This window comes from Aquarana catesbeiana, linkage group LG04 (genome assembly GCF_042186555.1).
Source record: "Aquarana catesbeiana isolate 2022-GZ linkage group LG04, ASM4218655v1, whole genome shotgun sequence".
NCBI classification, from domain to species: domain Eukaryota; kingdom Metazoa; phylum Chordata; class Amphibia; order Anura; family Ranidae; genus Aquarana; species Aquarana catesbeiana.
The window spans coordinates 412,802,431-412,829,520 of NC_133327.1; the positions used below are offsets into that span (position 1 = coordinate 412,802,431).

The following is a 27,090-nucleotide window of genomic DNA, read 5'->3' on the forward strand; positions in this document are numbered from 1 at the left end:
GGATCTCAGTTTGGTGTGCAGCCATCTCCATCTGTATTTTCCTTTCATTATTACTTCAGCTGTGACTGGGCGAGCACCCTGCAGTGGGGAGATCATGCTGTTGGAGTCGACTCAGCGTGGACCTTTTGTTTGTTAACCCTAAAAAGTTGCATGAACATCATACCTGAATGTTTTTACATTCAACAGTGTGAATGGATAATTAGCGGTAGAATTACTGCTGCTAAAAGATAAATCCCTGGCCTGCTTTTTTTTTAAGCAAACCTGCATGGTCATAGGGATATCTGGTGGTCCCTGTGGTAAAATGAGGGATTCCATATTTTCAAAAAATTCCTTCCTCCACCAAATCTTCTTCAACATGGGGACAAAATGCCTTGCAATGGGGGAGTGAGGAGGAGGCTTTGCCACCCTCCCCCACAGGTAGTTTACCAATGCTGAGGGCATGTGGCCTGGTCTGGTTCAAGGATTCAAGAGTGGAATAAAACACATTTGCTGCCCTCCCTTTCCTGGCCACCCAGGGCCAGGTAAAAATCTTAAGGGGGGCCCTTGTCATTTTTTAAGTGTACTGTTCCTTTAAAAAATAAGGTGTGTTATCCTCCTTTAAACTAACCTGGCCCTAGGCATGCAGCCTGGTTGGCCAATAAAAGGAGGGCAACGATTGTGCAAGGCACATAGTCCTTATGTTGAGAGGACAAAGGCCTAATTTGCACTTCATGTGCCCAAAAAAGGATGTTTCAGAATCTGGAAGCCCCCTTTATGATAAGGAGGGTCCAGATTTCCAGCCTTGCCCTTTATGAGAATAACTATGGGGTACATAGTGCCACTTGCTACTTATCCCGCCTAAAAATATAAATAAAAAACCTCTGGATGACGTCATTGGCCAAAGGGAAAAAAAAACGCATGGAATTCCTCTAAAATGTATACCAGGTCTAGTATGTAAAAAAAAAAAAACATACCACACAGACATTCATAACCCTAGTGAAGGATGAGTACATGGCTTTAAAGTGGTGCCATACAGAATTCAGCAATAAAGAGAAAACCAGCACGTCAAGTAAATTCTGAAGCAGATTTACTAAAGTTCCATATCAGCTAAAAATTTGAAAACAATGTTTCAAGAGCACAGTGTTCCTCTTTTTCAAGGTGACAGATAGAGGTCAGTAAATCTGTTTCAGAACTTACTTGGTGTGTTGGTTTTTTTCTTCACTGCAGGCCTGGGTGTCTAGAAAAGGAATGTAGCATGCTTGTCCCCTCCCCGAACCATACCGATTGCTGTATGTTGCTCACCTATTGTGATGATTACCCATGTGTTATCCACATATTCGCACAGTTGCTCATTTGCTGTCCATGTATCGTCAGAGTTATCTGTTTCTTGATTGTGTACTGTATTGTTAATAATTTTGTGTTTGTTGTCCATAAATGATAGCCTCACAATTTGTCAGTATAACCCACTTATTTCTGGTATATTTCTATGAAAGCTTTTTTTCTTGTACATTTTCATGCCTGTCACTATGGACCAATTCTTGTTTGCTTCTGTTGGAATATCTTTTCATTTCAAACCTTTTGTTTATTGTGCCAATTCTTCCTTATTGCAACATTTATTTTTATTTTTTCTAGGGTAAAAGAGACATGTAGTACCTTTTTTGCTATGAGCTATTATTTGTGTAATGTTTCTGGATATACTTTTTCCAGAAAAAAAAATCAATCAAATCAAAAATATATTACATTTCATTAAAGAAATTGCATTTGCTTTTCCCACACTACACACTACACATTTCTATTTCATTCTTACTTGTTTGCTAGACTGGATGTACTGTAACCTTATCTCCAGATACAAATTCTTTCTAGTAATTCTTCAAAACATATTAGCTACAGAACATCTTATGCTGCGTACACACGATCACACATTCCGACAAGAAAAAACTTAATTTATTTCGGGTGTTGGCTCAAATTTGTCTTGCATACACACGGTCACACAAATGTTGTCGGAAATTCCGAACGTCAAGAATGGTGATGTACAACACGAGCAGAGAAAAATAAAGTTCAATAGCCAGTGCGGCTCTTCTGCTTGATTCCGAGCATGCGTGGAATTTTGTGCGTCGGAATTGTGTACACACGATTGGAATTTTCGACAACGGATTTTGTTTTCGAAAATTTGAGATCCAGATCTCAAATTTTGTTTGTCGGAAATTCCAATGGAAAATGTCCGGTGGAGCCTACACACAGTCAAAATTTCCGACAACAAGCTCCCATCGAACATTTGTTGTCGAGATTCCGACCATGTGTACGCGGCATTAGAGGAAGCAACATAGAAGCATAGAAGAGTGACGTCAGAAAAGACAAAGTGTCCCGTCGAGTCGGCCCTTTTTTTTTTTTTTTTTTTTTTATTTTCCAAGCCTTCCGGTTTTAGTTTTAATTAGTATTTGTCCCAAACATGCTTAAATCATTCGGCATTAAATCGTTTAAGTTGACTGACTCAGTACAATGCCCTCCTAAATCTTATTCACATCCTTGATGTATTTAAAGGTTTCCATCATTTCTTCACTTTCTTTTCTTTCCTCCAAACTGTACATATTAAAGCACAACACTAGGATGAAGGTAATTCCTCTCCCAGAACCTCCCTCAAAACCTTCTCTCTTTGACCGCTGGCTTTACAGAGAAAAATAATAATCTCAAAACCCTCTCTCACATCCCTGAAGCGGCTGTCATGTGATTATCCAGTGCTGATTTTTCTTCTTCTTGATTTCCACATCACTGCCTGTGTGATGTGGAGAATTCCCATTATTTGGCCAGTGGAGGGGTCCTCTTAGGTTTGTAGGACAGGCGGGTGACATTCCCTCCATGTCCCATGTTCCCCTCCTCATGGGCGACACTCCTTCCATGTTCCCCTCCTCATTGGGCGCCAAGTGTTGGTCACATGGAAGGCTTACCCAGGGGTGGGTTCTTCTGGGCTATGCTTGGCACCTTGAACAGGCTCTCTTGCCTTGCACATGGGGTACCTTTACTTGTGCCATGAATGCCATGCACGGCACCATACTGACCCTTTTGCATTTAGTTGGGGCACACTGACCCTCTGCCCTCTCCACCTGTCCAGCATATCTCTGTTACCTCACTAATAGTAATGGAATGGGATCCCGCTGAGCACCTAGCACAGACTCCATACATGCTCTATATTAACTCGTTCTCTTCTGTACCTGTACACAGACCGAGAACCTCTGTGATGCTGATCTGTTACTATGGGGGATGGACCGCTCATAGAGAGAGTGCGGACAACAACTCCTCCTGCATGAGGCTATCCCACCTGTCACCTGTAGACACTTCATGACAGGATGCTAGAGAAACCTTTGTTACCCTTGGTAACCACTTGCTTTATTCCACACCACATTACTCCTGCAGTGCTGTCTTCATACTCCAATGTGCTTTCTGACCCAGGCTGAAAACTACGTGTGTGTTCTGGTTACTTGCATTACACCTCTTTAGTAACTTCAAACCAGGCAAGCACAAAGTTTCAAAAGCTTTACTGAAAAACATGGTCATTCCAGATAACAACAGTAATAGTCTTTCTCCTATCTTCCCTAATCCCTAACACTAGGCCTGTGGCTGCCCCAGCATTCCTACACAGGATGAGAGTCCATTCATGGCAGAGTCCATAGGAGCAGGTCTCCAAAACTGGTATCTTCAGGGAGGACTGCAGGTCCCAGCAATCCCACTACATGGTGGATGTGACAACAGGCAGGCTTGCTCTCTGCGGTGGAACTGCTCCCCCTTCTCTCTTCTCTGTAAGCAGCTGGAGATTACAGCTTATGTGGCTTGTCTGTGTCTTCTTTCCCATGTAGCAAACTGTCCCTGTCTGGGCAAAACCCTCCCCCCTTTTATGAACAGCATAAGGAAAGAGGCAGAGCCCAGCAAAAAGTGTGGGAAACCAGGTTTAATGTTACCCTCCCAGCCGTGGCAGCAGCTATTTCACTAACCATCATTTCAACCAGCTTACAGGTTTCTGAAGAGAGATGATGTCAGACCAATGGGAGTGAAGGTGAGCTGTCCATGCAGGAGAAAACGGTGTCAGCGAAGAACCTGGTTGGGGGACCCAGGCGAGTAAAAACTGAGTTCACAAGGCAAAGAAAACTTTACTTTGGGAAGGATGGGTTGAGGCGGGGGTGGTCAAATAATCATTTTTGAATGAAGTTGGGCTTTAAGTTCCTGTGATATCTTCTGATATTATTTATCCCTCAAATCTTTCACTATTTTTATTGCCTATCTCTTGACTTTCTCTGTCTTATTGATATCTTTTTGTGACCCCTCTAGTGAAACATCCCAGATATCTAACGCCTTTCCTTACAGCTTGGCATACTGTTTGCCCATTTTGCAATCATCTAAAATAAGCAGTCCCTATTTGTTGCTCTGACCAACACAGCGCCCTAATATTGTACTCTGTCAGAAGACTTCTTTTCCCTAGGTATATTCATTGGCATTTTAGAAATGTTGAGTTAAAGTTTTCATTGTCAAACTAAATGCAAAATCTTCCCCCATATAATAAAAATGTACAAACCTGAGTCTGAGATTATCCCATACTATTGCAGGCTCTAGACAACAGTCTAGACAACAACATATCGTAAATGTTTTAGCTGGCTCATTTCCTGGCTGGAGGACAGCAAGCATCATCTAAACCTTTCCTCCTGAGCCTTACTGTTTGGGGGGCACTACTTTCATTCATTATATTTTGAGTTTTTCAACCATGGAGGCTAAGCAAGCATCACATGTGGGTGTTACCTAGGGCAGTCTTTATGCAAACACAGGGTATATAAGAATGTCCACTCCTCAAAACTGACATCCACCCATCAAGGCATTTTGATATTTGTATAAAGCCTCCCAAGAGCCAGCCCACTGCTTGCATTATGGTTAAAAGTACTGATGCAGGTTGTTGTGATGTTTTGAGGATGCTACGAACAGGATACTGCTATCCCCTCCCACCAAGCATGATCTGCCTGCATTGCATAGTGAAGAACGGATACCCAGTGATGATGTCACAGTGTTCATAATAGCTAGATAATATAAATCTAATGGTTTTATTTAAAAATGTATTTAGCATTTTGATGGTTGGAAAAGGAGGAATAAAGGAAGGAAAAAATAAGCTTAAGTGTACTAAAGCTTTACTGTTGCAGACCAAGTTAACAAGATGCAAATCAAATAACTCAGTGATGAAGAGTTCAGATTTCTGGTCCAAATGTTAAGACTTTAGTACTATCTTGAGAGGGTTGTTTTTTGCCTATAAAATCATTAATTAACAATCTTGGATACTTATAAAAAGTGATGACATAAAAAAATTCAACAATAAACAATCATATCATTGTAATGTATACAAGATAACAGTCAGTTTTACGTGAAATATAATATTTACCTTTATACAGACATAATAAGCAAGAATATTTTTGATGAGGCCTAACGATAACAGTCATTTCTATATATGGGGAGTCTAAACAAATGTTTGGAAAGAAGGAATAGTATGTACGGCATAAACACAATAATGTTTGTTTGGGTTAAAATAAATATTACCATATGAGATAAGACATGACAATGTTGTCAAGGGAAAATAAAAGCCGATATGGGAATCCTTGCTTATTGATATGATGTGAATTTTATCAAATATGATATGACAGGAAGATGTCACAACAATGAGTTTTTAGAGGAACACCACCAAAAACCGATCTAAAATAAATACAAGAATTCCTTATTGATCCACCTTTTGAATGTCCTCCGAGCAATGGGAAGTAAAGCCACCAACAATAGGAGGTTGGTTTACCAGAGTGGATATTCAGCCATTATGACAACAGAGGATCTAAATGCCTCCCTCACAAACATGACTAAGGAATACACAGAAACCTGGTACTATGGGGTCCAATTCCAGCAAACCAAGAAATACTTGGATATTCTATAAATTGAGAAAGAGAAATGAGAGCACAAATGGGCAAATCAAATTTACTGGCTTGCCTACAATTTCTCTGTCCCTACCCCCTTTTAATTAATCTACCTTCCCCAACCAGCTTCTGCTCCCTTCCTCTTCAATTTTCATATATACCCCAAGGTAGCCAACTATGTCTTCCCCATGTCTGTCTCCCCTGTTAGACTCCTATACATATACAGTATCTATATTTTGACTAATAGGTAAACACCTCTTAAGGAAATAAAATGTTTAAAAACATTGTATGTGCTATACATTAAACCAGTTAAAAACATTAATTAGATGAAGACATTAATTACTAACCAAGCTAATTAAATATGGTGCAGGTACTGCCTATAAAGAAGTTGGTGATATGCCTAGATTGTGAGCTCTCTGATTCCTAATGTATTAAATGTATTGCAATTGTACTGTCTGCTCTCATGTTGTAAAGTGCTGCGTAAACTCTCAGTGCTATATAACTACTTTATAAAAATAATAAAAATAATAATAATAATACATATATATATATATATATATATATATATATATATATATATATATATGTGCCAAACTATTGTTATCACCATGTTCTGCCTTGTTCCTACACTTTAGGGGATAATCTGCATGATTTTTGAGGAGCCAGCCTCTGTTTGAATCAACTGGTGTCGGACTAAGCCTAAGAAATATTTCTGAAAAGTTTTACCATTTTTTATTATTTTCAATAAAGTTTTTTAAACTGGAGATTTAACCTATTGATGCTTTCCGTTGAAATACACTATTATTCGATGTATATTTTAAGCTTGTCATCTACTTTATTATTTGAGCATTTGTCATTTAGGTCATTTGGAAAATCACTAGTTCTGTGAGGGGAAAAATGAGGATACCACGCTTCATATTATTGCTCTTAGATTTAAAATAGATGTACATCTCTCTCCTCCCTCCCAAAAGCCATTTAAGCATTTCCTGAGGCAACTGTACTTTGCTTAAGTGGATGTCCTTCATTTTCATATACGATAAGTACAGAGCGCTCCAGAAATTTAAAGCACACAGCAAGCTGCAAAGGCGATGCAGTGTGAAAAGACCTTTTTCTATTAATGATTTGCCAGGCTCTCACTTTGCCACATAGATTTCAGAATAATATATTTGGGGCTCATTTGTGGTGTTTTGATATTCCATTATTACATCATCTAAAGTAAAACTTTTTCAAGCCCCTGTAGATCTCTCCTCTGAATTTTAATGTATATAAGTCTGAACAACATAATTATGGTGAGTCTTAGAGGAATAAAAGGAGATTGTCCTGAAAAACTAGGACACATTATAGCCCAAAGCATATTTTACTGTGACTATATATAGTACATCTTCATAGCAAAAAAAGCCCTTTAATACACAGAAAAGCAAAATAAATCTAACATAAAAAAATTAGTGGAGAGGTACAAGTGGAGTTTTTTTGCATTTTTTTTTGTCTGAAGTTGGCTGAATGCTTTGAACACGATCCCTACACCTATGTACCCAAACATTATCCAGTTATGGTTCGATTTCCATGAAACTGTGCCTACTTTGTGTCAAGAAATCCAGACAAAAAAAATCCAACAAAATAACATAGTAAAACCCAGATCAAAAATTTTAATATAAAATATTTTACTTTACTGTGTAAAAAACATAATTTTAATAGTGCAATTATACATGGACCTTAATGATAACATTTGTGTAAAAGTATAATGCCTTCTAAAATCTTCCAATTTATAACATTTTGTGTATCAGTGTACATGCCGCAATCACCAGATTTCTGACAGTTGTCGTTGAACAAGATGATAGTGAAGGCAAAGGGGAGACACATTCATTTTCTTCTAATGTATAAGATTTCCCTTCGGGTGGTGATATGAGCATTCCGTGAATCTGTAAGAAAACAAATATTTCCAATAGAATCAAAAATATTTTTAGTTCAATTGCACAGTTTTTGTTTTGAAGTGTTCATGGTGATTAAAGATAAGATTTTTTTTTTTTTTTTATCTGGGTTTACCTGGGCTTATGGAGGAGAAGGGAGCATAACGGAAAATTGTATACTCACCTTTCCGTAATTTTCCTTTCCTGTCGTATCTTCATGGCAGCATACACTTTGGGGTTGTGACTCCGCCCCCACAACCTGATAGGACTACATAGCTATAAGTTGTAGAGATGGCCCCTGCCCAGTATTCTCCGTATATATATATATCTCACCTTAGACGGGTGGGAGATTGTATGCTGCCATGAAGATACGACAGGAAAGGAAAATTACGGAAAGGTGAGTATACAATTTTCCGTTTTCCTGTCGCATCATGGCAGCATACACTTTGGGGAGTAACTCGCAAAGACTGGGTGGGAATTCAAACTAAGTTTATTAATCAAATAATAGAGGAATTGGCCTGGATAACGGATCTTCCGAAATCCACCGTGGATAAGCAGGCGGAATCCACCTTGTAATGAGACATGAAGGTGTTCCTGGAGGACCAGGTAGCCGCTCTGCAAATCGTCTCCGCCGAGACTCTACAATATGCCGCCCAGGAGGTTGCCACTGCCCTGGTGGAGTGTGCCCTTAAGCCCTCAGGTACTTGATGGTTACTCAGTGAGTAAGATCTCTTGATGGTCTTTACTAGCCATGAAGCAATGGTGCGTGAGGATGCCGCTTGACCTCTCCTGAAACCATGTGGGATAATTAGGAGGTTTTCCGACTTTCTGATGGATTTTGTTGCTGAGAGGTATTCTATAACGGTACCCTTAACATCTAGTGGATGAGGGTCTCCCTGATCCGTGCTGAGTGCTGGAAGATTAATCTCCTGATTAAAATGGAAGGATGAGGACACCTTGGGGATGAATCGATCCGAAGGCCTTAGGACTAGCCTGTCTGGAAGAACAACCAAGTATGGTTCGTTAACCATTAGAGCTTGCATCTCTGACACTCGCTTTGCCGATGTTATGGCTATTAAAAATGAAACCTTCAGCGTCAGATCCCAGAGGGATATGCTCTGCATTGGAAAAAAGGGTTCCTTGGATAATGACTCTAGAACAATTGAGAGATCCCAGACCGGGAATGACGGTTTTCTGGGGGGCCTCAGCTTTAGACAGGCCCTCTGAAACTGAACCACCAGAGGCTCTTGCGCCCATTTAACTCCTGTCAAGGCAGACAGGGCCGATACCTGGACCTTCAGGGTGCTTGACCTAAGGCCTTTCTCTAGGCCTGATTGAAGGAACTCCAAGATGTGAGACACCGACGGGGAGGACGAGTCCCAACCTTGCTGGTGGGAGAAGGAGACAAATTTTTCCCAAACTCTTCTGTACGTGATGTTGGTAGTAGGCTTTCTGGCCTGGAGTAAGGTATCCACCACCTTCTGGGAACAGCCCTGCTCTAGGTACCTAGCCCTTTCAGTCTCCAGGCCATCAAGTGTAGCTTCCCCGGGTTCGGGTGAAGAAGATGTCCCTGGGAGAGTAGGTCTGTCGTCAATGGGAGAGGCAGAGGCTCTGCCGTGTTCAGCTGCATGAGGGTAGTAAACCATGGCCTCCTCGGCCAGAAAGGGATCACTGCTATCACCAATGCTGTTGACTTCTTGAGCCTCAGGAGGAATCTCGCTATGAGAGGCGTCGGGGGGGAAAATGTACCCCAGGTGAAAGTTCCAGGGGTGTTGGAGGCAGTCCGTCCCCTCTGCCGAAGGAAACGGTGTCCTTGATAGGAATCTCTGACACTTTGTGTTCTCCGGAGTTGCTGCTAGGTCTATCTCTGGAGGACCCCAGGTTCGGGATATGAGAGCATAGGCTTGTGGACTCAGAGACCATTCGTTGTTGGAGTGGAAACTTCTGCTTAGTGAGTCGGCTAAGGTGTTCTGGACTCCCGGGACATAAACCGCCCTTAGGTCCAGTAGATTCAGCTGCGCCCATTCCAGAACAGGACGGACCTCCTGTAACATGGACCTGCTTCTGGTGCCCCCCTGCCTGTTGATGTAGGCAACGGCCACCTTGTTGTCCATCCTTAGGAGGACGTGCTTCCTCCTCAAGTGAGAACTGAAGGCCAGGAGAGCCTGGAACGCTGCTCTCATCTCCAGAACGTTCGACACTGTATCCTGTGCCCTGAAAGGCCAACGACCCTGAGCCGCAAGGTCCTGATAGTGGGCTCCCCATCCCTGTAGACTGGCATCTGAGGTCACGGTTTCTTGATAGGGAGTGACTATCTGCCTGCATCTTCCCAAGTTGTGAGGACGTACCCACCACATCAACGATTGCTTTACCTCCTGAGAGATGAGGATTGGTTGGGACATTGATGTGCCCTTCCACTGACGTAGGAAGGAGATCTGGAGAGGCCTCGAATTCCATTGCGCCCATTGGACCATTGGAATGGTGGAAGCTAGGGAGCCCAGGATACTGAGACAGGTCCTGGCCGGGAGCATTGTAGCGGAGATTGCCCTTTTCACCTTTTGAATTAGAGGAGGGATTTTTTCCCCCGGAAGTTCCACCGTATTCTCCCTTGTGTCCAATTCGGCCCCCAGAAAGACCATTCTCTGTGTGGGATGGATGTTGCTCTTTTTCCAATTTATCAGCCACCCTAGGGACTGTAATGTGGAGACCAGGATTTCCCTGTGAAGGACAAGAGAGTCCTGGCTGTCTGAGAGAAGTAGGATGTCGTCCAGGTAATGGTGGACCCTCAGCCCGTTTTCTCTCAGGTGGGCTATTACAGGTAATAGGACTTTTGTAAACGTCCTGGGTGCGGTAGAGATCCCGAACGGAAGGCTTCGGAATTGGAAGTGCCGATGATTTAGGGTAAACCGGAGGAATTTTTGGAACTCGGAATGGATAGGGATATGCAAATACGCGTCCTGGAGGTCGATTGACAGCATCCAATCTCCCAAGTTTATTGCTTGGAGGATTGATTGAAGGCTTTCCATCTTGAATGTTTCCAATCGTATCGACCGGTTGAGGTTTTTTAGGTCCAAGACTGGACGAAGGTCCCCTGATTTCTTTTTCACTAAGAAAAGTGGGGAGTAGAAACCTTTGCCTCTTTGGGATGGCGGTACCTCCACTATTGCTTGTTTCTGGAGCAACTCTTGGATATACTGGACTAGGGATAGTCTTTTCTCTTGAGAGGGAGGAAGTCTGGTTGAGCAGAATTGGTCTCTTGGAGGACGACCTCTGAATGCCCACCTGTGTCCGAAATGAATGGTGGACACCGTCCATGGGTCTTTTATCATTCCCGCCCAGACCAACTTGAACTTTGTGAGTCTGGCCCCCACTACCGCTGGTTGGGCGGGCGAACCTTCAAAAGGACTTCTGGTCATTGGAGGCAGGGGTCTTGGGTTTCTGGAACTTAAGGAAGGACGTCTGGGGGTTCTTCCAGCTCCTTCTGTATTCCTTCCCGGGTCTATAGGATTTCGCATCCCTATATCTTTCCGGAAGGTTACGTTTAAAGGGAGGTGGCCTTTGTTGCTTCGGCCTTCTGTCCGATGGTATGAGACCCGACTTCCCGCCTGTTACTTTAGAGATTGCGGTATCCAGCTTTGCTCCAAAGAGGTTCACCCCATCATATGGAATCCTGCACCAGTTTGACTTTGAGGCGGGGTCAGCCGACCAAGGTTTAAGCCATAGCGCCCTTCTGGCCATTACAGAGGCTAACATGGACCTTGATGTGGATCTGATGGTATCTACGGAAGCCTCCGCCACGAAATCTCCCGCAAGGCTAAGTTCTTGTAAGGCCTTAGTGATCTGTCCTTGATCTGCGCCCTCAGTGACGAGCCTCGCTGTAGCTGAGGACCAGCTGGAGATAGCTTTCCCAACCGCCGCTAATGCCACCGCTGGCCTGCAGGCGCCTCCTGCGAACAGGTAAGCTCTCTTAAGGTCTGTATCCACCTTCCTGTCAAGCACGTCTCTGAACGTTACTGCATCTTCAATGGGGAGCGTCACGTGCCTGGCTAGACGCATCAAAGATGCATCCACTACTGGAGGAGAAAGTAAAGGAGATACTTTGGGTTCCTTGAGAGGGTACAGTTTGGTGAGTCTGTTGGACAGACTGAACTTCTTTTCCGGATTCTGCCACTCCTCCTTAATGAGCTCTTCTAACTCGTCGATGAATGGGAAAGCCTCCGGAACCTTCTTGAGGTTTGGGAAATATTTTCTCTGTTTAGGCTGTGTCTCCTCAAGCTCCTCCCAGTTAATCGCTTCCTTAACCGATCTGATGAACGGTTCTATGAGCGCGAAATCAAAGCCAGCTGAAGCTTCCGGCTCCTCATCATCCGACGGTAGGTCTTGCTCTCTTGATGCACTGGGAATGGTGGGTGAGGTGCTATAGGCCGTAAACTCCACATCAGGAGTTGAGACCTGGGGAGTAGAGACTCCAGTGGGTTCTATGGAATCCGGCTCTTTCTCCCTGGTGGCTTCATCTATGCACTTGCGGCAGGCTAGTTTGTCTGGGAGGGCCGTGGCCCCACATACCCAGCAAGCGTTCCCGGCTGGACGGGAAGGGTGCGTAGAGGATTGGTGTCCTCGTGCAGGGGATCTTCTGCGGTGGGAACGGCTATGCCTTGAGTGGGATCGACTCCGTCTGCGACTCCCCTTGCGGCCTGAGCGGCTTCTTCCGCGTGAGCGGCTGCGTCTATGGCCGGAGCGGCTTCTCCTGTGCGAAGATTCTCTTCGTCCTGATTTAGATGATCTTGCGGACCTGACAGGGCTGACCAATTAGGTAGCATTAGTACGGTCCTGCTCTCTTTTTCAATCTTCTCTACTTACCGCTGGAATCCCCCCCCCTTACCTATTAGGCTGGTGGTGATCTGCTGGGGCAGCGGCCTCCATAGGAGAGGAAGGTGAATACCTGAGAAAGGTATAGGAAGGTAAGAGCATGCAGCCAGGTCCCAAAAAACAGTGCATAAGTATTAGACACTTACCCAGAGGGAGAGGGTAGCTTTAGGAATGCAGAAGTTCAAAACAGCAGCAGTCAGAAGTCTTCCAGGGAGCAAGGAGAGTTCAGAAATGAAAAACAGGGCTTTTAAATCTGCCGCCATGGCCGCCGAGGTCACGACCCGCTCGCACATGCGCAGTAGCGGCGCGATGCGCCCGGCGCCATCTTGGAAACTGGCAAAATCGAAAGGACGCCCTGACGGCGCGCACTGCGCATGCGCGGAAGTGCCGAGACGCTCGGGAAGCCTGTAGGGAGGCACAGAGGGACCACAGAGCCCAGCATAGAGGGAAAAAGACAAAAAGTGAGAAAAAGAGGCATGGCGACCGCTGCACAACAACTAAGCCTGTTTAAGGCTTATACCAGACCGCAACATACCCCCGAGATCACCAGAGCGGGGCTCCTTCCATCTAGCTCGTTTAGAGGCTGTACAGGTAAGGACTTCCACCCAGGAGAGGCTAGAACCTGGCTGGGGCGAATTCGGTAAGGGGGTGCTTCTGATATGTTCAGTCCTTCAGGTGAGGAAAAATAAGAGAATACTGGGCAGGGGCCATCTCTACAACTTATAGCTATGTAGTCCTATCAGGTTGTGGGGGCGGAGTCACAACCCCAAAGTGTATGCTGCCATGATGCGACAGGAAAGGTGTTGTCCATCAAGTTTCCTAAATACTGCACTCATTTTTTAAGTCAAACACACTTGTAAAGGAAATGCAAATGAAAATATTGTAGAGATAGGGGGTTTTGCTAAACAAGCTTTTTAATTTAGGTTTTTTTTTTTTTTTTTTCTTACTGGGGGACAGGTGTTGCTGTCAGCAGTGGCAGCATAAATAATACTTGAATGACAGGTTTTGAAGGAAACCCTGAAGTGATATTAAAGCCTTGTTTTTTTGTTTTTTTTTGTTTAAAAATAACAAACATGCTAAACTCCTGCTCTGTGTAGTGGTTTGCATCCTCCTCTTCTTGGGTCCATATTGTGCACTCTCCAGTTTTGGTAAATCAGTCCCCTTATGATACTTTTATGTTCTTCACGACCTCTCTGCAAAATACTCTAGGTGGTCAACCCTCGACCATCCTGGCTAAACAGCAGGGTGTGCCAAATGTTAGAAGTGTGCCCTCAGTGGCTTTGCCCATGTGCATTACACTCTCTTTCCCTCTATCAGCAGAGGCTGAGCTCAGCTTCTGCTGATAAAGGAAGATACGGTAGACTGCACTGGGCCTTACATACAACTTAAAGTGACTCTGCCACCACAGGATCACTTACAAAAAAAGTCCAGACCTTTAACTTTTTAACATATCACAAGTTGAAATGCTGCCACTTCAGAGGCAGCTGCAGGTTATACCACAATTCTAGATGTGGGGATACCTTCTTCTTACACTGCACACAGTGTTTTTTACCACCAGCTCCTACATTATTACAGGACATACAAGCCAGTGGGAGGAACTAATGCATGTGGCAGGGGAGTCTAAAAAAAAAAAAAAGTTTAAAAACCTAGTGTGTTCTCAGTTTTTACTATTGCTTTGGTTCCTTGAAGTGTGAAAGACAGTGTGTGCAGAGAAAGCCAAATAAAAGAAAATGATTTGCATCTGTATAGTTAGTTTTGCAGAAGGTTTGAGTACTTACCGACCATTCTCCACTTTCATGTTTAGAACACCTCACATTTATTGGCATTTTTCTGACTCGCTCATTGAATGCATTTCCTTTCTTCCTAGACCACTGAAATATGTTCATAGCTTCCGTAAAGGTTAGATTATTGTATCGTTTTGGGCTCTTAATTATTAAGGGCCAGGACCTGTAGGTGCAAAAAAATGTTTTTATGATACACAAATAAAACATCTTCATAATCTATCATTACTATTAAATTGAGGTATTTTAATTACTGCCAGAGTAGAATAATCAATAAGAATATTAATATGGTCAAAGGGTAATGGTATTACATACAGGTATCTACTGTATGCATTTTCCTGGCACCTTGATTGAAATCTAAACTCCAGGCAGGTGTTAAAAACAACAATTAATAAATATATTGAACATTTTACTTTGCAAAAAAAAATAAATATAGGATTTGACATTAGCTTTAACTGCTACAAAAACTGTATTTACTTACGTAACTGGCCTGTATATTTCTTTCACACCAATGAACTGAAGTTGCTCTTTTATTTCAGGGATGCTTTCACATCGAGCAAGATTAATCTTTGGATAGTACATTAAATAGGAAAGGCACATCTCATCTCTTGCACTTAGACCACCCTAAAAAAAATTAAGAATGTAGAATTGATTGGTGATGAAATTCCCTACCTGTTGCAAATTCTTATACAATAATTAGTTAGCCCCATAGGCATGCGCACGGGGTCTGCCATTGTGCCTGGGTACACCCTGATCATCCTGTGCGCTACTGACCCCAGGGGCCCAAGCAGCTGGGGAATCGGATGTTGGCAGGAGAGGGGGTGATTGGTGCAGTGGGGAGGCATTCAAAAGAACTGATCCCGTTATGTGTCTGTCACTGCAGCAGCTGAACGCTGGCTTCTCCTCCTCTTCCTCCTGCCTCTCCCTCCTCTCTCTCCTGCTGCAGGGAGAGACACATAACAGCATTAGTTCTTTTAAGTGCCCCCCCGCCACACCTATCACCATCCCTGTCCAAGATTCTATCCCCCTCCTGCCTAGGCCTCCCCTGTGTGCTACCCAGCTCCCCCCCCCCCCCGAAGTGCTACCGGCTTCCCTCAACTCCTCTCCCACCAGTTGCTGCAGGCACACAGAGCGTGGGATCTTCAGGATGGAGGGTGGGGAAGGGGTTGATAAATATGTAATTTACTGGCCCCTTCCTTTTGTGAATGGACACAATGAGTGATTGGTACAAATCAGTTCTTTGAAATGATAAAATAGATATATGTCGTTAATAATTTGCTAAAACTGTTCCCAATTCTAATACATTTAGATATGTTTGATATATTCTCTTTCTCAAAGCCTATCTGTTTCAGGATTTGCAAAAATTAGGACTTTTCAAAGGATTATTTTAATGTAGACATTAAAAATATTAGGCTCAATTTACAAAGCTACCAGAATAAGTATCCTTATTTTCAAAAAAGGGACAGTTACTTTTTTACGAGTCCAACAGAATTTGAAATGACAGGCACATGGCTGAAAACAGATTGCTTTGGGCTGGTTTTAAAGCTTTGGGAATTGAGCCTACTGTGTAAAAAGGTTGTATTTACTTTACTAACAATAGCACAACTATGTAATTATTAAGCATATACCGTATTGTAGCTATTTCCAATGGTAAATCAGTGTAGTGAAACATACAGTAGGTTATAGCTGGCAGAATCAGGTTCCATATAATAGGTTTAAGTAAAGACATAATTCTGTTCGGAAAATGAATAATGGTACCTATGTCAAATGTGTCAATTCTATCTATGAAATATCATTATAGGCAACAACGTGTATTAATTGCATCACTCTCTCTTTCTTACCCACGTCATTGTGGATCGGCTCTTTGTATTGTACTGGCATTCTGTAATGATGTTATCTCCCTAAAAAAAAAGTGGATTAATTGGTTGACTCTAGAAATGCAGTTGTTTAGTATGAATACATGCAGGTTTGTAAATGAATGTTTATTGCTTATTGTTTATCATTATTGAGCAATAATCCATACAATGTTTGACTAATGACCCACGTTGAAAAAAAATCTATGTAAGGAATTATACAGGGGTTTGACAAAAATATGAAAACTCTACATGATTCGCAGATACAAAAGTAATGACATGTTTTGCATTGAAAGGGGAAGTGATGTAACATTCTTTTGCTTCTGCCGTGATGAGACACTTAGCTAGGTGGGAAGCCTCACTTTCGTCATTCACTGCGTGCGCTGCTAGTAATACGGAGTCATGTCAGAGCTTACTGAGTTTCAAAGAGGACAAATTGTTGGTGCCCACTTAGCTGGTGCCTCTGTGACTGAAGTTGCCAATTTATTTGTGGTATCGTGAGGTACAGTATCAAAGGTTTTGACGGCATATCCAGTTTCCGAGAAAACGTCATCTGATAAGCATAAGTGAGGTCGACATGGTCAACTGACCGAAAGAGACAAAAGGACATTGTGCAGGATTGTGACCTGGATTTTTGCATGAAGAGTGGTGTTATTAACTATTTACCATTGTCCACCATCCAAGGCTTATATTTGTCAATTCCCAGGAGAATTCAGGCCGTCTCGGATGCCAAAGGAAGTCCAACACCATATTAGGTAACAAATTTTTCTTTTACCATACTTGTTTTCATAATTTTGTCCAACCCCTGTATATAGCATATTTGAGCTTCAGATAATAGGCATAATTCACAAAGCTTTAACATAGGGATAAGGCTCTCTAACGTCAAAAATAAGTATAATTGAAGCTGTCATCTTAGCCTTTGTTTGATCTGTAGTTGCCATGGTGCTGCACATGTGATCAGCTGTGGCAACAGCCTTTTGTTGACTTAACATTTCAGTTGGGAACTAACATAAACACACTAGAAACTGTAACAGCTATCATATTGAGACATGCCTTAAATGTAACTGTTTTTGGAAACAGATGAATCATTGTGTTTAGTTCCACTTTGAATATATTCTAACAGGTAGATGTAGATGCTTAAAGTGAACCTGTGGCTGAAAAAGCTTTTTGGAAGCAGGTACTTAGAGGTGCTTACACATTGCTTTAAATTCCCTTTTAATTAAAGCCAACCTTCACCCATTTAAGAAACTAATTTGCATCTGACTCCTACCCTCTTCCACTTGTAATGCTGCCATGCAGCACTTTTGTCTTTCTCACCTTGGTGTGCACATGTGTGTAGATATGCTGCAGGGCTTTGGGACCACCAGAGAACTGTGGCAAGTATGTGCATGTGTAGGGGTTTTCCCACACATGAAGGAAGATGACAAATGTATGAGGTCCCGAATGTCAGGGGTGCCTCTGCATGCTTGGGAAACCCAGCGCATATGTGCAGGTGTGCTTTAGGTCTCTGCTGTCTGCTGGTTCCCATAGTCCAGGCAGAGCCCATCTGTGTACCCACCAGATTTTTAAACCTGGATGGGCCAAATCATGGTGGACTGAAAGCTCTTTAACCAGAGAGTTTCATGCTAGAGTCAGTGTTAGGGATAAGAATGCACTTTAGATGTTCATTTTTGGAGGATGAGGATAAGTCTTAAGGGCTCATTTTCTGAGTTAAGTTAAGCATTATAGTTGGATAAGTTAAATGTTCAGGACTTGTTTAAGGGGTCTGCTGTTGGGAACATAATTAAATGTTAATGCTCTTTTTTAAGGAATGGTTACAAGCAAATAGCTAAATATACAATTGAAATACATATTCGAGAACAAAGGGGTTGATTTACTGTGCATGGTAGTCAATCAGCTTCTAACTTCAGCTTGTTCAATTAAGCTTTGGCAGTAAAACCTGGAAGCTGGTTGGTTTCTGTGCAGAGTTGCACCTGGTTTTGCGCTCTCCTGCTTTAGTAAATAACCCCACAATGTACAGCTGTATAATTTTAAGCTGTTGGAAGTGATAGAACTCAATAAGAAACTGAAAATGTCTGCTGGACCTATGTGTGCAGGGTCTGTATATATCCCTGTGTGCGGGGGTTTGGTGGTTGTCAAAGAACACAAAATTTGGCTTGGTTTGTGTTTGATACCCATTTGGAAGGCTGAGCGTTTTTTCTTCTAAAAAAGATGCACAATGCTATTATTAAAATAGTGTTAAGAAACCTATATTCTGAAAGCATGCCTTTTTTTAAAAACACATACAGGTAAGATAGTTCTTTCTTCGTCCAGATATTGGAACTCTTGAAAATTGAAATCAAATTCATTGTCATAAGCAAGTAACTTCTGCTCAACTCCTTTCCTGAAATGGCGAGCTCGGAGGACATGACCAGCTTGATGAGCATGTAGAAGAACAGCAAATACATGGATACCATCCGGCTTTTCATAGTTCAGGGCCTAGCAAAAATGTAAATAAAAAAAACCTTTATTTTATTGTACAGATGTCCTAAATAATATCCTACAAGAAAAAGGTTTGCTTACATTTCCCTGATAAATGTGTTTATGGATAATATGATGCAAAAGTCTTTTCTCTAAATTACATGTTCCTAAGAACACTGAATGTTAAAGGAAAAAACATTTGTTGTCAGAATTCTTTTTTTTTTTTACATCTTTGACACATCTGGTACATGGGGAATGGAGACAATTATCAGCTTCTTGATTTGGCCACAAACAAATGTTTTGTTTCTTTGGTTCAAAACACAAGATTTTTAGTATATTAGAAATGTTTCTGCTAGGGTTATTGTCTACAATCTTTTAGAAAACTATGCCTATAATGTGATTATATTTATGAGTTGTAATATGCTATATATATTTAGTGAAAAATGTACCACGGTCGTGTAAAAATTAATTAACTTCAGAAGATTCCATCATTGTTTTAACTGTTAATGTCTTAAAGTGCATGAGAGTCTGGCGTTACAGCATTCTTTCCAACGCTGTTGTCTGGGAAAACCACAGTGTATTGGCTGAAAAAAAAAATCCAACCGAGTCAAAAGACAGTCATTTTCATTCAGAGAAAACTCAACATGTAATCCTAATGAAATTGCTAGGACAGCACAATTATATAAGGTTCCCATAAAACAGGGTTGTGCAGATTGGCTAAGGGGTAGATTTAGTTCAGTTCAGAGATGGGATTTTGCACCTTTTTCTTTCACATACTTGTATGTATAACCATTTTTTACAGCTCTAGCTGTTCAGCACCTAGACTGAGCATTAATTTGTGCATAGAAAATAAAAGTATTTGCATTGTGATGGAATACATAGAAAATAAGAATTTTCACCCAGTAGATTTGATATTGAAAAGGCTCTGAACAAGCAGGGAGCCTATTTCACCCTCAAAAAAGGCCAGCTATGATCAAATTTGGCAATTTTAGTATGTATGGGCACCTTTGGTTAACCAATTATTTAATTGCTAAAACAAATTCTGTTAAACAATTTGATTAGTAATGTGGCAGTCATTAAACACACCTCTTCCAAACATTCCACAGTGCAGTGTCCTTCGGAGCTGAATGCAGGCATACCTGGTGGGACCATGTGATATAGGCTAACCCAAATGCCTGCCTCTAAAACACCAGCATCATATTTTCTTGTGTGCGGAGTATAATAGAGTTTAAGTCCTGAGTTATCAAAAAAACCTTTCAAAACAAGAAAACGACGTGGTTAAATAATACAAAAACAGTACAAAAACAGTTGGACTATACTGTACACTATATATTAGTATGGAATGGACATAATCCAATCCACTGAAATTTCAACTTGCTTTGTAAATTAGCCTTTATATTGTTCAGGACTACAAATTATATATTTTAAAGTTTACTTAATAATTCTAAAACATTACATGTAAATATGAAATATTAACCAGTTGCAGTTGGCATTTGGTGAATATAAAAGGTAGCTGGTTTCTTACCAAGCTGTGATATCAAATTACACACACAAAGACAGGCATGAAAGTCAAAGCAGGCTAAGACAGGCCATACACAGTGCAAATTTCTTTCCTTCAACCAACCCGCCAGGAGAAGACAGTGATTATCACTAGTGGCTATAGCAGCCACTAGCGATAATTGCAAGAGAATCCAGCAGGCTGGTTGTACCCAAGTTAATCGATCAATTTGGTGCATTCAGCCTGCCCATTAATGGTTCAGCAGGAATTGAATTGAAATTATTTCCGTACAAGGAATAGCCATTTATCAATCACACCGCAAGTCATGGTTTGAAGCGAAATTGTGACATGAGGTATTCAGTGTACAATGTAAACCATAAGTTTTAACATTACAGATGGGTGTCATGACAGATATGAAAGAGTAGCGGACAAATATTGGGTAACAAAGCATCAAATGTGTAGTGCTTTCTTAGGTAACTGAACAGTAAAGTATATAGATAAATTGAAGGAAGGTGTTGAAGAACAAGGAAAGGGGAGAGGTCAGGGGAGGGGAGGGCATTAAGGTTCTCACTCCTGGAAAAGGGGTAGTATGTATTGAAAGGCAGGGGAGGGCGTATTAAAAAAATGTCAGAAGAGGAAAAATAACAACTGAGGCTAATATGATCCTCCCAGGTAAAAGATATTCTAGGAGGTGAGTGTGTCCCGTCAAAGTATGAAAGAGGGAGAGAAAGAAAAAAAAAGGGGGGGCGGGATGAGGAGAGGGGAATTGAGGCAAGGAAGGGATAGTGGGGGAGGGGAATCCTGTCTATGTTTTTTTTAATCTTCTAGAACATGCAACAATCTCAGAATTAGTCCTGGGCTTTCTTATTAGACAATCATTGTTGCATGTTTTTATGATAAGGATTGTATTCAGATTAGCAAAAGTATACTGCTTGCAGATACTGGTTAAGCAGAGGGTGAGCTAGCTAGAGAGGAATGCCTTATAACTAAAAAGTGAGATAGCTGCGAATGCATGGGCTGTGACCAAAGGGTGTGGTATCTAGGAAGGAATGCACATGACTTGTGGATCATATTACTGCCTCTCTTCTTTCCAGACGGTGTGCTTCTTCAGCCTGTTCCATGTGACGCATGGGTTATCAGTTGTGACTCTGCTCCACAGCATGGTCTTCACCTACTCTTTGTGGCATTATATACTCCTTATTTCAGCAGTGGCTACAGTGTGGGGCACACCTTCCTCTCTTGGAAGCCTGAGACTGTTTTTGCAGTAAGAAATGCTGGGCTACAAGGAGAGGAAGGTAAGTCCAACATCCATGAGAGTGCCCCTGGAGCAACAGTGGCATAGTGTGAGAGTTAAAGAAGAAAATATCTGCATAGAATCTACAGTACATGTAACTGTCTCCATTGAAGGTGTCATTTCCAGTCACTCCCCTTTTAGTACTATAGGATCATAGAAATGCTATCAAGTATCAATTTATGAATTTTTCAAAAAATAAACATACAATTGTCCAACAAAGCTATAGTTTCCATTTAAATACGACATCTATCCAAAGTTAATATTTTAGTATTGCATGATTGTTAACACATTGAAAAATGCTGGATCCTATTATATTTCCCCATGTGGTCACCTCACAATGAGCCCATTACATAAAAATCACAATCTTCTAGCTCTAGCTAAATTCTCACTTTATTTGTTTATTTTACATGATGTTGAATTCATGTGGTGCAGCTGTATCAGGATTTTTGATGGAAATCTTTATGATAAAATACATCAATGGAAAATGAGGCTTTCAAGATTAAAGGACCAGTTATTTTTTTATTGCCCTTTAAAGCAAAACTATAATGGTTAGGAGTCTGTTATTGTATTTATTTTGAATTTCTGTTTTTACATCCTTTGTTTTACAAACAATACATGACAACGCATCCCAAAGCACTATAGGTTAGCTAACAAAACATCACAGCAGAAGCTACATGCCTTTTACCTTACTATGTCTGACTGAGGTGTCAGATAAAGCTGTTTAATAAGGTATACGTTATTGTTCTGACTCATTTACTTGTATGTGTAAATTTCATCTTGAGTTCACCAGTCTTTTTGCTGCCATCAAATTCAAAATGACCTTACTTTTTTCTTAAAATGGTAAATTTTCTAATTTTAAACATTTGATATGTTTTCTATTGTATATAATATATGAGTGTATGATATTTGCAAATCATTGCATTCTGTTTTTATGTAGATTTCACACAGCATCCCACCTCTTTTGGAATAGGGGTTGTAGAATGTTCTATTTACCTGACTGAAAAATATTTTTTTACATTTACATTTTTTGCTCTGACCATAAAAAGGAAGAAAGATATACAAAACCATTATACAGTCTCTTTAAGAACAGCGCCATAGTTAGGATTGTATTAACCAAGTTCAAAATGCCTAATTGTAATGCCTAGAACGAAAGTTTTTTTTTTTTTACATGACCAAAAGTTCATGAATATTTGTGGTCTGCCATAAAATAACTGCTTTTACTACAGTGGCTAGCTGGGCAATCTTTTTGATCTTATCAATAAATTAAAATCAAAAGCAATCAGTGCCAAAAGAATGTTTCATTAACTATTTAAATGTAATATCCTGCAGATATTTAATGAGTTCATATGTAAGCAATGTTAGTGCAAGGATGTAATCACTAGTACATTTTAAATGTTTTAAAGATAAAATTCCTTTTCAGAGTGCAGATTCCACAAAGTACATGGTACATGCTATAATCTTTCTTAGCCTAAATATTGTCTTCTGGAACCATAGATCCCTGATTGCTTTTTGTCAGTAGAGCCTAACTGCTCCAATTTTGGAGTTAAGCCATAAAACCAAGCCATGTGCACTGCCTATCCCAATGTCCAATAAGTGCATCTTAGTACCCAACAACAAAATACTCTGACTAGAGTGGATATTAGGGATGAGCTCCCAAATGAGCTACATATGTTTGAACTGGACTTTGCTTGTTCAGTCATTCATCTAAATTGTGGACTTTCAGCCCATTTGACAGAAGCTGAACATCATATATATGAGGGGGGGTTCTCTTGTTACTGTACATGACAGCTTCCTTCATCCTGTCAATAGTTGTCAAGGAATCAGCAGGGGCCGGAACCTGCTGTGACCTTAGCAACCAGTGACAGCATTTGGCCAATTGAATATCTGGGTAATCCCTAGACACTGTAAACAAAGGAGCCAGGGGGAGGAAAAAAAAAGATGTGTTACCCCAGGTCCTTCAAATCTAGTATGAATTTTAAATGGGACACCACACAAACAAAAGAACAAATGACATGTGATCCCCGTAGACCGTTTGAGCCTGGTATGGATTTTAAAGGGAAACTCCTTGCAACATTCAAGAAAAAACCCATGTGTTCCCCCCAAAAATTCATACAAGACCCTTATCCAAGCATGCAACCTGGCAGGCCAGGAAAATGGAGGGATGAGCATGTGGCCCCCACTACTGAAACTTACTAGGCTAGGTGCCCTCAACATCACCTTGCCAGTGGGTTTTACGGGTGGGGCGGCTTATCTAAATCTGAAAGCACCCTTTAATAATAACAGGCTCCCAGATACCATCTCTCATGTGAATGAGTAGGGGGTACAAAGCACCCCTACTCATTCACAAAAAAATACAAAAAAAAAAAAGTTTTTTGACCAGTCCTTAAATACCGTTTTTACATAGTTCACCTTTACAACCCTCCTATGTTCCAGTTAGGGAGGCCCATATTAACAAAAAGCACTGTGCAGATTAAATAAAAGCAGCTTCTTTCATTACCTTTAGCCCCAGTAAAGCTGCTACTTCCAGTTGTAGGTATTTCAAAAGGCACATTTTAGATTATCCTTATCTGTACCTCCTCTTCCTGAATCCCATGATGCCTTGCTGTTCTCCTTCTATCTCTCTCTCTCTCTCTCTCTCTCTCTCTCTCTCCCTCCCTGCATGCTCTGCACTTGTCTGTGATGCCCCCTCGTCACCAGAACTAGCAGAGCTTGTGCACAAACATCTATAGGGGGTATAGGGGGGCAGTGTGCCTTTCCTATAACTCTCCATGATGCCTCCCCTCCCCCTCAGCATTGGTAGGACCGGGTTTTTGTGTTTACTAACTTGCCTATCTACAAATATATATATATAGAAATAGAGAGACTACCTAATTCTGAAAAAAAAAAAAAGAAAACCTTTATAGCAACATGCGCTTTACTAATAAACATACAAATCCCATGTGTAAAAGTGTATACATATGTGAAATATCATCTAAACATACATTGTGCAGCATTATGGGTGAGACTACCCAAAACAATTCCCTTTTCAATTAGTATGTGGAAAAAGTAACACACACAACATATACAGCAAACAATTTCCCAATAATCCCCCAAAAGCGATTTATAAAAATAATAAAAATTACATGCAGTGTTTAGTAGCGCTGATATATCAGGCACTTCTCAGACCTCTTATAACATGGAGGAGTGTGGAGGAGTGAGGGCATATCATTATTGATGTGGGATAGGGTGTGTTGAAGAGGGATTTTTTTCTGGATATATCAGCATTACACTGGATTTGAATTCTTCTTTTTTTGTCACTAATTCCTTTTGGAGAATTATTGGAAAATTGTTTACTGTATATGTTGTGTGTGTGTTATTTGTTTTCCACATACTAATTCAACTGGGCCGTCTCACCTACAACGCTGCACAATTTATGTTTAGATGATATTTCACATATGTATACACTTAAACACATTGGATTTGTATGTTTTTCATTAAAAGACATATTTCTATAAATATAGATAAATGGAGAGAGGTGTGTATGAGGAGGCTGAGAAATAGAGAGGAGGAAAGAGATACAGACAGGGAGACAGATAGAGAGAGGCTTGGAGAGAGAGAGAGATACAGAAAGAGTGAGAGGTATAACAAGATTTCTTATATTTCTTGCAACTCCCCATTCTTATTATTTTTACACTCATAATCATAGACTAGTGAGACAGAATATCTGTGTCTCTTCTAGTTCCCCCTCCCCAAGTCACAGCAGTGTGGAGCTCACAGGGGGGGAGGAAAAAGCTGAGCAGAGTGAAATGCTAGTGCACGTGCCAGCCCCTTCTATACAGGCACAAGGGTAATGTTTCATGGGACTTGTAGTTTCTTATTAGTTCAGTGAACTACAATATCAGAAGGCATTGCCAGAAGAAAGTAGGTAGCAGAAGAGAAGCTTTGAATATTTTTTTTTTAAATAACTCACAAAAATGGGATAAGCAGAACTCAGGGGTGAGTAATTAAAAAAAAAAAATATGCACATGAAGATTGTCACCAATGTTAGGCATGATTTATATAGGAATTCGATTTTTAGTCCTGAAGGTGAACTTATGCTTTAAATACAATAAAACACAAGAAATCTCACGATGTACATCCATTTTCAATCACATCCCCTAGTGTTGTAGATCTACGTCAATCAAGATGCCCGAAGCTGGCCAACCCATTGAAAGAAAAAAACACTAACATACAGTATGTGTATTCCAATTGCTTCCCTCAACCAAATGACAGCCCTGGTGGATGACAGATGATACTGTATAAATAAAGGGGAAGAGTCTCCCGAGGGACATCATTGACCAAATGTGGACACGTGGACCATATTTTGTCAATGACAGCATGAGGATCCCTGTAAAAAGTATTGGTGTTTCCAATGTCATCCTTGAAGTTGCATAAAAAGAGGACTTTCTCACCACTGTACCCTACATTTTTTATTAATTTTTGTTGCATTGGTACATGTCCAGCAGAGCATGGCCCAGTTTCCAGTGACCTTTGTTTGATGACCCCTTGCCCATTGGCTTTGAATATGGCCAGAATAGATTTTTAGGATTTGCAGTCATCACTAGCTACTTATTGAAATACAGTTTGATAAGCAAGCATGTCTTCTAGATCCTTTCTTCAGCAATATAAAAGGCTTTTACCTCAGTAACAATACTATGTTCACAAATATTAATGCATATATACTAAATACATCTATTTATATTAAAAATAAGAAATGAAATGATCACATGTTTGTGTTATGCCCCGTACACACGGTCGGATTTTCTGATGGAAAATGTCCGATCGGAGCATGTTGTCGGAAATTCCGACCGTGTGTGGGCTCCATCGGACATTTTCCATCGGATTTTCCAACACACAAAGTTTGAGAGCGGGATATAAAATTTTCCGACAACAAAATCCGTTGTCGGAAATTCCGATCGTGTGTACACAAATCCGACGGACAAAATGCCACGCATGCTCAGAATAAATAAAGAGATGAAAGCTATTGGCTACTGCCCCGTTTATAGTCACGACGTACGTGTTTTACGTCACCGCGTTCAGAACGATCGGATTTTCCGACAACTTTGTGTGACCGTGTGTATGCAAGACAAGTTTGAGCCAACATCCGTCGGAAAAAATCCTAGGATTTTGTTGTCGGAATGTCCGATCAATGTCCGATCGTGTGTACGGGGCATAAGTGTGTTGATAGTGTCCTATACTGTTATAAAACTGGTGGTTTTGTGGGGTATTTAAGAAGGCTTTTTAGATGACCTTATATATTATTAATAAATATGTTTGCATTTTGATAATACCTGTTTTTTATTATCTTTTCTTCTCATTGTTAGTTTGGTTATGTTACCATATACCTGATTTTGGATCCTCTAGGCCAGTGTTTCTCAACTCCAGTCCTCAAGGGGCCCCAACAGGTCATGTTATCAGGATTTCCCTCAGATGAAATGGCTGTGGTAATTACTAAGACAGTGAAACTGATCAAATCACCTGTGTAAAATAATGGAGAGCCT

At 41.0% G+C, this 27,090-nt stretch overlaps 1 protein-coding gene across 1 annotated transcript in view; it reads right to left on the minus strand.

Moving 5' to 3' along the window:
* Positions 1-7,535: 7,535 nt before the first annotated feature.
* The window catches only part of MOXD1 (monooxygenase DBH like 1), a 104,559-nt gene continuing 85,004 nt past the window's right edge, over positions 7,536-27,090 (minus strand). Inside the window, exons 7-12 of the mRNA XM_073627293.1 lie at positions 19,866-20,032; positions 18,606-18,797; positions 16,308-16,367; positions 14,948-15,090; positions 14,464-14,632; positions 7,536-7,828 (exon numbers count right to left, since the gene is read on the minus strand). Of these exons, the coding sequence (XP_073483394.1) occupies positions 7,673-7,828; positions 14,464-14,632; positions 14,948-15,090; positions 16,308-16,367; positions 18,606-18,797; positions 19,866-20,032 (887 nt within the window). The 3' untranslated portion in view covers positions 7,536-7,672. The remainder of the gene's footprint in view (positions 7,829-14,463; positions 14,633-14,947; positions 15,091-16,307; positions 16,368-18,605; positions 18,798-19,865; positions 20,033-27,090) is intronic.